General features: G+C 53.9%; 1 protein-coding gene across 1 annotated transcript; it reads right to left on the bottom strand.

The window, feature by feature from the left end:
* Positions 1–462: 462 nt before the first annotated feature.
* Positions 463–13900, bottom strand: LOC109283050 (zinc finger protein 883). Its single transcript, XM_059718926.1, has 7 exons — positions 13790–13900; positions 12958–13168; positions 11800–11972; positions 10949–11075; positions 9200–9316; positions 7791–7975; positions 463–7130 (listed from the first exon to the last, which is right to left on the bottom strand). The coding sequence occupies exons 2-7, from the start codon at positions 13124–13126 to the stop codon at positions 5856–5858; spliced, it is 2046 nt and encodes a 681-aa protein (XP_059574909.1). The 5' UTR covers positions 13127–13168; positions 13790–13900; the 3' UTR covers positions 463–5855.
* Positions 13901–13972: the final 72 nt, after the last annotated feature.

Here is a 13972-nt window from a genome sequence, read left to right as displayed (position 1 = left end):
GGTCAGTGGACCCCACCAGGAGTAGATGGAGCCCTGCCCCTTGCTCCCTTCTAGAGTCTAGTGCGGGGCTTCCCTGCTGCGAGTGCAGGAGCTGCAGGTGCACAGCGTGGAGCCCCTGTGATAGAGGCAGCAGGGCAAGGTGCACTTCTTGACCCCTGGCTGCAGAGGTGACCAGAGCCGTGGCCCTCCAGGTGCCAGTGCCTGCGTGGGGCACAAGCTCCCTGAGCTCCCCACCCACCGCCTGCTGCTCCAGGCAGCGGGAGCTACACACCATGTGGGGAGTGTGTGGAGGTCCTCACACCCCACTCCCACTTTCCCTCACACTCTACATACCTTACACACACACACAACCCCTGACCCCCAACCCCTCCACATATACACCCCCACAACATACCCTATGCCCCCCACACAGCCACACCCCCTCACAAACCTCCCTACACACACACACACACACGCACAATATAAAGGAGTGAGGCTTTATTTTTGAGTTATTATGCAGTCCCGTCTATATACAGTACGCTCCCTAATGAGGTCTCTACCCCCTAACCTGTGAGGTGTGCTGCCTCCCAGGGGCTCGCATCCAGGATGTGGCTGAAAGGATCCCAGAACTTGCTTGGCCCTCCGACCACTACCCCATGCTTCTCATCCACATGGGCACAAATGACACAGCCAGGAACAATCCTGGGTCATGAGACAGCACAGGGCTCTGGGGGCTTGGCTGAAGGGGTCGGGGGCACAGGTAGTTTTCTCCTCGGTCCTCCCAGTGGTGGGCCACAGATACAGGAGGGATAGATGCAGAGAAGTAAAGAGAAGACTCCGGCGATGGTGTTAGTGCGAGGGCTTCTACTACTTCAACCATGGCATGCACCTCAGGGACTGCGGCTTGTTGGGAAGAGATGGCATCCACCTCGTGCCGAAGGAGAAGCAGCTTTTCTTGGCTAGAATGGCAGACCTCCTGGATAGGGCTTTAAACTGAGATCACTGGGGGACAGACCAGCAGCTACTAGCACAAGCATGAGAAATGGCAACCTCAAAACCAACGTCTCAGGGTACAATAGGAAACAGTCTCTGACACTGGCAAATGCACAGATTATCCCACAGCTCATCTGGAAGCCTCGGGCCTCCACTGGCAGGCTTCGTTACCTGTACACTAACACCAGAAGCATGGGAAACAAGCAGGAGGAACTAGCCCTCCTGCTAACCAACAATCAATATGACCTCATAGGGACTACAAAGACCTGGTGGGACTCCACCTATGACTGGACCACAGGCAAAGGGGGATACACCCTGTACAGGAAGGATGATGTTGGGAAGAAGGGTGGAGGAGTTGTTCTCTACATGAAGGAACATTGCACCTCCCTAGAAGTGAAGTTTGGAAACAAAGGAGGATGACTTGAGACCCTTTGGTCAAGATATGGGGAGAACACAGGGAAGGGGTAGGACCATAGGAATTTATTACAGACCTCCGAACCAAGAGGAACATCTCGACCACCAATTCTGCAGAGAACTGGCAGAGGCCGCATGCTCTCAGCACACGGTCATCATGTGTAACTTCAACTACCCAGACATCCCGTGAAATGAACACTCAGCCAGATCCGATTGCTTATAAAGCTCTCTCACACTTTCTATCTAACTCAGGAAGTCTAGAGGTTGACGAGGGGCAAGGCAGTCCTAGACTTGGTTCTGGCCAAATGAGATGATCTACTGAGTAACCTGAGGATCAAGGGGAAACTGGGCGACAGTGACCATGAGATAATCACTTTCTCCATGTACCATAAGTCAAGGAAATCGACCAGTAGGGTAGAAATCCTTGATTTTAGAAAAGCTGATTTTCACAAGCTCAGGAGACTGGTTGGCGAGGCCCTGCGGGACCATGGTCTGATCAGGAAGGGAGTACAAGAAGAGTGGCTCTTCCTTAAGGAAGTAATCCTAAAAGCTCAATGGAAGTTGTAAGAAAGGCAGCAGAAGAGCTCAACACGGAAGTCACGGACGTCCTGAAATTAAAATGAGAAGCCTACAAAGGATGTAAGTCTGCAATAAATACCAAAGAGGAGTATTCAGCAACAGCCCACATCTGTAGGGAGCAGATCAGGACAGCAAAATCACAAACTGAATACAAATTGGCAACCAGAATCAAGGACAACAAGAAGTCCTTCTTTAGATATGTAGGAAGTGAAAAAAACAAACAAACAGCAAAAAAAACCCCCAAGGGAAGCACAGGGCCCCTGATAAATGAAATGGGACGGCTGATAACCGACACTTAGGACAAAACCAAACTCCTGAATGAATACTTCATGTCAGTATGCCACAAGTCCAAGGTGTTAGCCTGCTTGACAGGATACAGGATGATCATGGTGGGGGTGATCACCCTCCCCTACTTGGCATACATCTTGTGCAGAAGCACCTACAAAGGCTAAATACCTACAAGTAAGTAGGAACAGATGAACTACACCCAAGAGTGCTAAAAGAACTGGCAGATGTCATTGCATGACCTATGGCTAAGTTATCTGAAGACTCATGGTGCTTGGGAGAGGTCCCAGGAGACTGGAAGAAGGCGAGCATGGTGCCTATTTTTAAGAAAGGAAGAAAGGAGGACCCAGGAAATTGCAGGCAAATCAGGTTGACCTCAATCCCCAGTAAAATCCTGGAGAAAATTATCAAAGAGCCCATCACTAACAGGCTAACAGAAAGTAGTATTCTGAATGGCAGCCAACATGGCTTTGTCACAGGCAGGTTGTGCCAGACCAACCTCATTTTCTTCTATGATCAGGTAACTCTCCACTGCATACAGGAAATGAGGTCGATGCCATATGCTTGGATTTCAAAAAGGACTTTGGAAGGTGACCAGTGGTGTCCCTCAGGGCTCAGTACTCGGACCAGTGCTTTTCAACATGCTCACCAATGATTTCAAGTTGGGTATTAAAAGCAAACTGGCAAAGTTCGCTGATGACACCAAGCTATGGGGGAGTGTGGTCATGGCCCAGGACAGATTGGAACTACAGGTCAACCTGGACAGGCTTGTGAAGTGGGCAGACCTCAACCTGCTGTTGTTTAATACAGAGAAATGCAAAGTACTCTTGTGGTGGGATAGTAGGGGGTGCTACTACACTGAGCCACCCACCTCACGTGCCTAACCAAAACCATGCTTCAGGTGTCTCCCCTGGGGTGCTTACATCCAACCAACCCCATAGCTGCAAGCCTGGGGTAATCACTGCCATCCCCTGGGCTCTGGGCTCCGTTAGGACTCTGTGCCGCCTGGGGTAGACAGACCCTGCAGACCTTGGGGGTGCTTTTCCCCCTGGTAGTATAGCTGGTATAGCCTGGAGCCATCCAGAATGGTTTCAGGTAATAATCCACCGAGCTGTGCTAGGAGTGTAAAGGCCTGTCCCTCCTCTCAAGCATTCGCAGCTAGGTGTGCTAGAACAGATAGCTTTCATGAATCTGAGCGAGGGAGAATGGGGAAGGAGTACAGGATAGAAGAGTATTAGAAAAACAACACCTTGAGCAAAACAGAATGGGCTCGTTGGCCCGTTTGATACATGTCTACTTCGCTTAATCCTAAATTACTGGCGAAATTTCAGGTAAGTTACTCACATGTCCATCCACAGACTGATGGAGGTCTGGAGTCCTTCTGCTTGTTTCAGCATCCCCAAAAAATGTCTGTCTCTCCCAAGAGAGAGCGACCTCTTTTTATCACTTTTCTGACCTCATCACTAACCTCCAACCAAAAACCAGGATCCTCAGAGCACGGCTGATGCAGGCTAGTTAGCTGGAGCAACATCAGCAATGCCCCCACCCCGGCGGAGACACCAGTGCCTCCCGAGTATCTGGGCAGGAAGCTGGAACAAAGGAAGACCGAGTCCCCCGCTCCCACTGGCATAACCTAGGAGATCAGGTGGATCCAGCAGCCAGAGTTGGAAACCAGAGGTGGGGCTGGGCAGACTCCAAGAAGGGAGGCCACCAAAAGAAAAAGGATTTCTTTACAGCTCCATCTGGGGAGAAATAATCCACAACACACTTACAGGCATGGCAGTGCTACACTTGCCAGCACCACAACTGAACGGGACTTGGGTGTCATGACAGACAACATGAACATGAGACAGCAATGTGATGCTGTAGCTGGCAGAGCTAATCAAACACTCCCATGCATCTGCTGAGGCATCTCGAGCAAGTCTAAAGACGTCATCCTCCTGCTCTACTTGGCCTTGGTGAGACCGCAGCTGGAGGACTGCATCCAGTTATAGGCGCTGCACTTCAGGAAGGATGTGGAGAAGCTTGAGAGAGTCCGAAGGAGGGCCACGTGCAGGATTAGAGGCCTAGAGACCAGGTCATGTGAGAGAGGCTGAAAGACTTGGGACTGTTCAGCCTGGAGAAAAGACGACTCAGAGGGGACTTGGTGGCAGCCTATAAATATATCACGGGAGTCCATCAGGGCCTGGGGGAGCATCTCTTCACCAAGGCCCCCCAGGCGAGGACTAGAAATAATGGGCACAAGCTGATTGAAGATTACTTCAGACTGGACATAGAAAAAAACTTCTTTGGGGTTTGAAACAGGCTCTCCCTAAAGGTGATCTTCGAAAAGTGTCTTGATGCCCATCTTGCTGGGGTCATTTGACCCCAGCGGTCTTTCCTTCCCAAGCACAGGGGGGCTGGACCCAAAAATCTGTAAGGTCCCTTCCAGCCCCTAACAACTATGAATCTGTTACTTGTGGGGCTTGATTAGAAAGGACTCTGTTATAGAGAAAGGAAGGAGGGCGGGGGCAGCTGGCAAATGGTGCTGCAGTTGTGACAAGGGGCTGAGAAGCAAAACTGCCAAACTGGGCTCACGGGGTGACAGTAGCAGCTTCCTGCAGACTCCAAAGGGCACGTGCAGGCCTGGGAGCAGAGTGATGTGGTTGGGAGGAAAGGGAAGGTCAAGGTGGAAGGCAGGAAATGCTTCCCCAGCCATAAACGGCTTCCTTCTTGCAACGCAAGAGCCTCACACACCACAACCCTGGGAGCAGGAGGACTAAGCTGGGAGGCAGTAGAAGAGTCCCTGTCCCTGGGTGGCATTTGGACCCGGGTGGCACTTGGACCCAGTTGTCTACAGGAAGGCATCCTATCGTGAAGGCACTTCACCTGACCCTGGGAGCACTGGCTGCTTTTAGAGAAAGATGGGGATGGCACAGGCTCCAAGGCAGATGCAAAGATCATCTCCTCACAGGTTTCCCCGGCATCTGGGCTGGCATCTAGCTGAGATGTTTCCTCTTAACCCCTTCCCCTCATCAAGTCTTCAGAGAGAGAATTTGTGCCCTTTGGGCTCTGCAGGGCCCTAGCAGAGGGGAATCATGGGGGAACTCTTGCTGCAGTCCACCAGCATGAGGCTGCTTGCCTGGCTACAGACACTGGTAGGTCCTGAGCGGGTAGACATCCCAAAGCCCTCCCTACTTTGCTGGCACAATTATGGATGATCCTGGATGTGGATGCACTGGTGCTGGGCCACAGTAGAAGAGTGGGGGAAGCACTTCCCACACTCTGAGCACTGACATGGTTTCTTCTCTATGCGGACAAGCTTGTGCCGGGCCAGGTGGGAGGACTGAGTGAAGCTCCTCCCACAGTCCGAGCACTGATGTGGCTTCTCCCGTGTGGATGCGCTGGTGCTTAACCAGGCTGGATGACTGGGTGAAGCCCTTCCCACAATCCAAGCACTGATGTGGTTTTTTCCCTGTGTGGATGAGCTGGTGCCGGGCTAGGTCAGAAGATCGGTTGAAGCGCTTTCCGCAACCCGAGCACCGATGTGGCTTGTCTCCCATGTGGATGAGCTGGTGCCGGGCCAGGTGCAAAGATCGACTAAAGCTCTTGTCACACTCTGAGCACTAATGTGCCTTCTCCTTCGTGTGAATGAGCCGGTGTTTGGCCAGGTTGCAGGACTGGCTGAAGCTCTTCCCACACTCGGAGCAACGATGTGGCTTCTCCCCCGTGTGGATGAGCCGGTGCCGAGCCAGGATGGAGGAGGACGTGAAGCTCTTCCCGCACTCTGAGCACTTATGTGGTTTTTCCCCTGTGTGGATGAGCCGGTGTATGGTCAGGTAGGAGAAATAAACGAAGCTCTTCCCACACTCTGAGCACTGATGTGGCTTTTCCCCCGTGTGGCTGAGCTGGTGCTGGGTCAGGTGGGAGGATCGGGTGAAGCCCTTCCCACACTCCGAGCACTGATGTGGCTTTTCCCCCGTGTGGCTGAGCTGGTGCTGGGTCAGGTGGGAGGATCGGGTGAAGCCCTTCCCACACTCCGAGCACTGATGTGGCTTTTCCCCCGTGTGGCTGAGCTGGTGTCGGGCCAGGTGGGTGGACCGGCTGAAGCTCTTCCCACACTCCGAGCACTGATATGGCTTCTCCCCTGTGTGGATGCGCCAGTGCCGGGCCAGGTGGGAGTACTGAGTGAAGCTCTTCCCGCACTCCAAGCACTTAATTGGCTTCTCCCCTGTGTGGATACGCTGGTGCTGAGCCAGGCCAAAGGAGCGAGTGAAGCTCTTCCCACACTCTGAGCACTTATGTGGCTTCTCCCCTGTGTGGATATGCTGGTGCTGAGCCAGGCCAAAGGACGTAGCGTAGCTCTTCCCACACTCTGAGCATTTATGTGGCTTCTCCCCTGTGTGGATAAGCTGGTGCTGGGCCAGGTGGGAGAACTGGGTGAAGCTCTTCCCACACTCTGAGCACTGATATGGCTTCTCCCCTGTGTGGATACGCTGGTGCTGGGCCAGGTTGGAGAATTGGGTGAAGCTCTTCCCACACTCTGAGCACTGATGTGGCTTTTCCCCCGTGTGGATGAGCTGATGCTTGGTCAGGCTGGAGGACTGAGTGAAACTCTTCCCACACTCTGAGCAATGAGACATCTTCTCCCCTGTGTGGATACGTTGGTGTTGAGCCAAGCCAGAGGAGTGAGCGAAGCTCTTCCCACACTCTGAGCACTGATGTGGTTTCTCCCTTGTGTGCGTGCACCAGTGCCTGGCCAGGCTGGACAGCTGCCTGAATCTCTTCCCACACTTGGTGCAGCAGTGCTGCACACACTGGTGCTGGGACAGGTCTTGCCAGCAAATGAAGTTCTTACAGCATGCAGTGCAGTGGTGTGTCTTCTTGCCCAGGTGGATGTGCTGGGGCAAAGACAGGGAGAAAAAATGGGTGACGGCTGTGGCGACACAGTAGGGCGTGCTACTACTCAGAGCCACCCTCCTCATTGTGCCAACCCAAAAACCTAGCTTCAGCAGTCTCACATGGGATGCCTACAGCTGGATGTCCTGCTTCCTGGGGAACACCCGCAAGCCTGGGGTAACGTTGCCACCATCCCAGCACTGGTCTCTGATGGGGTCTGTGCAGACCAAGGCACACAGACCCTGCAAGCCTTGGGGGTGCTCTGCCCACTGGTAATATTTCTGGGTGTCTTTCAGCCCGAAGCATCCCAGGATAACCTCACGTAGGACTGAAAGTGAGCAGCCTGGGTAGAGAGGCAGGTGAAGCTCTTTCCACACTTGGTGCATGCAGGGGGGTTTTCCCTGGTTTCTTATCTTGTGAAGAGCCAAGAATGATGAACAGTTAAAGGTTTTCCTGACCTTGGGGCAGGGGTAGGCTCTGCCCCTCTGCTTGGCAGGGAGCTCCTGCTTTCCTCTGAGCCACTTCCCAATGCCTTGGCTGGGATGCAGTGCATCTTTCCAGCAGGTCTTTAGGTCTTTCAGCTCCACAAAGTGTTCCCTGCACCCAGGGCTCGTTCTAGGCTCTGCCCCTTCTCCACTCTCATGCTCAACTGCAGATGGTACCTGGTTCACTGCCACATTCTCCTGCTGGTTTTGTGGCCTCCCCTGACTCGTGTGCCACTGCTCCTTTTCAGGTCTCCAGGAGCCAACCTCACCCAAACTCCCTAGGGAAGTCCATGCTGGCTCCAGGTCTGCAGGCCCTTCCACGGGAGGCTGCTCCTCAGCTCTGCTCAGCAGCCAGGCACCTCCTGCACGGGGAAGTAAAACTCCAGATTAGTCCCTGCTCTGCTGGCAAAGGGCAAACACTGCTATGTCTTCTGCTGGGATGGACCTCAGAGCAGGCCTGGACCTAGCGCTTGGGTTCCCTCAAGAAAACAAGGTCTTCCTGCCAAAACCCCAAGTGCTGGGGGCAAGGGAGGGGCAGGTCCCTGTGCCCAGCTAATGTTCCCTACTTAGTGGAGTTCAGAGCTGGACTCTCAGGGTTTCTGGCCCAGCTCTCAGGCCTCTTACCTCAGTCCCTGCTAGCAGAAGTACGTACAGGACATGTGCGTCAGGACAGTGCCCGAATAGCGCCTTGCTCTAACAGCCTGAGGAGGAGGGGAGGACTTACAGCTGTTGCTCTCTTCTGAAAGGAGCAGGGCTATACTTCCTGCCTGCTTCCAGAGCAAGGTCTGGTGCAGGGAATGAGCCCATGGACCTTTCTTCCACTGACAGGTCTCAGGTGGCCTCCATGTCACAGGAGTCTGCACCGGGTCTAAGGCAGAGACATGAACCCAAACCTAGACTCAGTGCTGAGTTTTGGGCTTCATGACACTCAGGGCTCCAGAGATTAAACTGAAAGGTGGCAATTTTGGTGCAAACCATGGGGGATTCACTTCCACCCACAACTTGAAAGCTTCTGAATCTCACCCGTGCCATGGAGCCATTTCATGCAGCCTGAGACCATGATGAAACACTTCCTGGGTACTAGGTCAAGCTGACCAGGGGAAGCCAGGGAAAGCATCAGCTTCTTTCTTGCCCTACACTAATGGCTATACAGAGCCTCTGCATACCATGCTGGTTTCCATGTGGGACTACAAATCCCATCATGCTCTGGGAGATCCTGTTACACAGGTATGGCTACCTGGATCTAGGGAATCAACTCTTACGTTGTTGAGTGAAAATGGAAACTTAACATCGTAGCAGCCCAGGGAAACCAGATCTGAGTCGAAAAAATCAAGACAGCAAACCTGACTGTCCCCTAAAATCTGTCATTAGAGGGAGAAGAAAGTAACAGTTACTTGTCTCCACATTGCTGAATTTCAGGAAGTGGGAATAACACCTGCCTGGACACATTACACCATAATATACTGTGTTTGAGGTCAGCACCCTGGAATGGTAGCACAGGGCAGGTCTGCACTTTCCAGGATCCCCTGGGGCTCTGGGCAAGGAGCATTACTGAGAGGGGAGTAGGGAGGAGGGCCACAACTCACCTGCTAGCAGGTCGTCAGATCTTGAGATTTCCCCACAGTCCTCATCATCACAGACCCAGAGCTCCACTTGTCCTTGCTGGATGCTGCAGATTAAGTCAGGTGCAGGACCTCGATATCCTGTTTGGGGCAGTGGTTAAAGAGGGTTTGTGACTGGATACTGCATGCAGAATAACCAGCTGGGATTTGGGGAATCGATCTGATGAACATAACGTTTCTATTAGGGCCTTGATGGACATGGGAAAATGGGCATTTAAGGTGAAAGACAAGGCACTACAGGGAGAAGCCTTCAACAGATGATGTTGCTTGTCACCCAGGTGGTGGAGGGTTTGTCATAGGAAACAAAGCACCAATCACTCCTGGTTTAGAAAGGAAATTAAAACTGACAGGGTCACCAGGGACAGGCAAATGGATGTCGTGATCCGTGATGTACTAGGGAGCAGAAAGATAAAGCTTTTACACTTTCAAGGTACCAAAAAGAAGAGACATTGAACACACTTATGTATGGATAGACGAGCGAATTGGCCGTCAAGAATGATGGGGGTGGGGACGGAGCGCTTCCACCCACCAGCCCGCACTGCCGCCACCTCCCAGGAGCAGGGCCCCCGCTCCATCCCCTCTGTCCATAACGCTCTTGGAGCATTCTGACTGGTTGTTTCAGAGTGCTCCAAGACCCTCACAGACAGACGGACGGACAGACGGACTAAGCCCTTTATTATATCAGATTTAAAAAATGCTATCATTGTAATTCCAGCAAAAGGAGTGAAAATGAGCTGAGTGAAGGTTTAAAATGAGACTGGAGCCAGTGCAAGCATACAGGACAAGTGGCTGACAATGCGACTTCTTTGGGAAGAGGGACCCATTCAGAAAAGGACGCATCAGAAAAGCTAACTGACCTAGTAAAAGGTAAGTACCTCAACCCTGTGCACAACCCAGAACAAGCCCCTGTATTAGAGATACTCTGGAAATGAAAATGGTTTTTACTAGGTCTTGCAGATAGGCCAGTTTTTTTAATCACAATGATGGGCATCTGGTCTGCAGAGGGTTTTCAGCATGAGTACAAGAAAACTTTTGAGAATGGCAGAGAGGGCTGGAGAGCACAGGTGTTAACAGAAACACAGCAAAGCCAGACAGTCTGGTCTATGGAGATGAACATGTTAGGAAGGGATGTGGACAGACGATTCCAGTGACCCCCCGGTAGAAATACTTCAGTTACATCACACGTACGTATGTCACTAGAGGAAGAATTGAGGAAATGCACCAGCCACTGCTGTAGCAACAGAGGCCAATAAGACTTTCTGTTAACTTCTGCTGGGTCATAACGAGAGCAGAAAGGGGATTCAGATCTCACAGAACTGAGCATGCTAGGATTGTTAAATGTGCTTGGAGAGGACAGGCTAGGCCAGGCAGGGAGGAAATCAGAATTATTCTCCAAGAAACAGCAACTGGAGAGGATATGCACACACTGAAATGGCAAAGGGAAATCATGCTGGCAAGAAACTGCTGCATATGGAAGAACCAGGAGTTATAAGAATGGGGAAGACGCAATTGAAGGCGGCTGGATCAAATGAAGGTGGATATATCAGGTTGAAATGTGAAACCAGCCTGATCACTGACAGAGCAGTGGGGACGAAGTGGATAGAAAACTCCAGCCAAAGGTTCATGAAGATGAGACTGTTGAAACACAGGGAGACAATTACAAAACTCCAGAGCTCACATAGCTCCAAGGAGAAACAAGAACCAGCGCTTTACCCAGGGAAACGAGGGTGTTGAAATTCTTCAGCATCTGGTCCTGGTAAAGCACCTTGTCGTCATCTTCCAGCAGCTCCCACTCCCTCCGCGTGAAATACACGGCCACGTCCTCAAACACCTCCCGGACCTGCAGTCACAAGCATTACACCATCAGTGTCTCCCGTCCCACCTGCCTCCAGCCCCCACAGCCCTCTCTGCAATCACTCTGTGCTACAACTAATTGCAATCTTAGCCATGACAGGTACGGGTACACCATTCCCCAGTCTTCAGCTGAAACGTGATGTGGATGCCGCTGTGGACACACAAGTTCACGTGTTGGCTTCAGCCCAGCTCATCACGTTCTGTTTGCTTGGGCGTGCGGACAGGGGACCGCGGATCTGCCCCGGCTCCTTGCAGGGGTGACAGCCTGGCCTGCAGCAAGGGCAGAGCTCAATCCCCTGCCTGTGCGCCGCTGCCTGGAGCACGCAGGCTACAGATCAAGACCCTGCCTTGGCTCCAGAGCAAGCTGCCCTGCTCTGCCCTGATGCCTGCCAGTACAACTGGGGCTTGTCTCCATGGCAACCCCACCCTTGAACTCTCACAGCACAGCTGGGGCCGGGGTCGCCATGGAGACCAGCCCCAGCCATGTGGGCAGGGGCTGCTGGGAAATGGAGTCCAGCTGCCGACTGGATCGGCTACTGTACCCACTCCTGCGCCAATGCCAGCTTTGTGCATTTGCAACCTCCACTACCGCAGGCTTGTCTCTCTTCAGGTCTTCTCCACTCCTCACATTCCTTACAGCACCCCTGGCTCCTCCTGGGCTCTGCCCCAGCTGTGCTCCCACCCACGACTGAACCAGGTGCCCTGCTCACCTCCCAGCTCTCCTCCTGCTTTGGAGGCCTGCCCTGCCCCCTCTGCACTTGGCCCGGCTCAGGTGTCAGGGACCTCCTCTCCTCCAGTCTCCCTGGGGAAGTCCTCTGCAGCTCCAGGTTTCCAGGCCCCTCCTCAGGAGGCTGCTGCTCTGCTCTGCTCAGGGTGCAAGCACCTGCGGGTGGGAAGAGAGTGCACAGGTTAGCCCTGGTGCTGCTGGCAACGGGAAAGCCGTGCTCGTCTCCTGGACTGGCCTGGGACTAAGGAAAATGTAGACTTCAGAGTGTGGAAGAAGGGGGAGAACAAAGACAAAATCCCATAGGTCTTCCTAACAGACCTCCATGGGATGACACTGGAGATGAGCCCCAACAGCTCTGTCCCAGCGTGGGGTGGTGAACACACCACGTAAATTGCTCCCTGGGAAAGAAGCTCGAGGGATGCCTGAGGTTTTATCAGCGTGCACGTTTAAGGAGGGGGAGGGGGAATGCAAGGCCAGTTTTCTAGAGGGCACGTGAAATGTTTCCTGGAGAACAAGAACCGCTGATGTGTTGGAGCGCTGACCCCATCAAAATGTTGCAGCAGAGAGATTTCTCCACGGAGGGACGCTGCCTCCGGCTGCGGGAAAGGGTCGAGCCAGCGCTCCTTCCCTGCTCCTGGGGAAGGGCCTCGTCTGGGGCACCAGCCTGAGCAGCTGTTGTCTGCTGACACCTCCCCGGTCTCCTCGGGTCCAGGGGACTCTGCAGCAGGACAGAGCCCTGGGTTAGCTGCACTGGGGCCAGTCGGGGGCCACTGGGGAGTCTCATTTCCCCAACACCTGCACCAGCCCTGTATTGGGCTCAGAGGGCTCGCGGGGACAGGAGAACGGACCAGTGAACACTGAGTGTAGGAACATGAATGACATCCCTCATTGTCACCATGGCAGCATGACAAGGCCCAAGCAAGATACAGCCTCTCTGTGCTGGGAGCTGCACACGAGAAAGATGGGTGCCCCCAGCCTGGGAGCTGCCCACACAGGGATCAGCTCTGTCCCAGCCCAGCCACCTCGGTATGAACCTTGCAGCCTGGTCATGGGCGGGGCAGACACGCAAGCATCTCCCCCATGTGCAGGACAGACCCTCGGGCACCCAGACCCACGTGCAGGCCTCCGTCCTGGACCTCACCTGGCTCCCGGGGGGGCAGGGCATCCTCTCTGGGGACGTCAGGTGGGTTGTCCCGAGGCCCCAAGGTTTCCACGTCTCCCGACTCTTCCAGAGGCCTGTCTGCATGACAGGCGCGTGGCTGCTCCGGCCAGGACTCACCAGGCTCCTGCGGTGCCCCTGTGGGCTGCATCGTGTCTGACGACACGTCCTCGACCTTCACACTCTGCGTGACCTGGGGACGGGATAAATACATCACCGGGGAGCTGGGATCTGGGAGGGAACATCCCCCAAACACACGGAGACGGGCACAGCAGCATCAGGGCGAAACGTTTTCACAGGGAGCGTCTCTTCCTGCTGCCCCAGGTGAAACCCTCGGCCCCGGTCATGCCGCAGCCTCACTCCCAGCTCCGCATCTCCCGTGGCAGTGTCGTGGGAGAAAACTCCCCGGAGTCCACTGTCTAGCTGCGTAGGACCCAGGCAACACGGATAAAGGCTTTTACTGCAGTGTATTTGCTCGAGCAAGTGACCATAGCCCATTCGGAATTACAATGCTGCCTTAGCTTGTTGCTGGGGATTGTGTTATTTCCGGCTGTCTAGTCACGTTTCCCAAAACTCTGTAGTTGCAGTTTTGGTCTAGCAGATTTTAAAACTTTTTGCGGAAGCTAAGCAGCCGTTAAAGCGTTGGGGAGCAAAACAACAGAGTTACAGACATTTGCGGAGCACATGACCGCTGTCTGGCAATAACAGGCATTTACCGAGGGCACGACCTCGGGTTTTGAACAAGGGCCTCTGGTCCGGGACATCTTCTGAACAGACAGACTAGCTTGTTTCAGGGAAAAGGGTCTTTGCTCACCACAGCAGGCGGCCAGGAACTGCTCCAGCACCACCAGCGCCAGGTCTGCTCCTTGCCGCGGCTCCAGCCAGCCCCGGCACAGCTCCCGCGGACGGCCGCACACCTGCCCCGCCCCCGCCCACTCCACGCCCCGCCCACTCCGCCTCCTCCGGCCTGGGGGCTGCTGGGAGCGGAGCGCAGCCC

The sequence above is a fragment of the Alligator mississippiensis genome, chromosome 15 (genome assembly GCF_030867095.1).
Source record: "Alligator mississippiensis isolate rAllMis1 chromosome 15, rAllMis1, whole genome shotgun sequence".
Lineage (NCBI taxonomy): Eukaryota > Metazoa > Chordata > Crocodylia > Alligatoridae > Alligator > Alligator mississippiensis.
The sequence above is the reverse complement of the archived record's forward strand: the minus strand, read 5'-3'. Positions and strand labels throughout refer to the sequence as shown.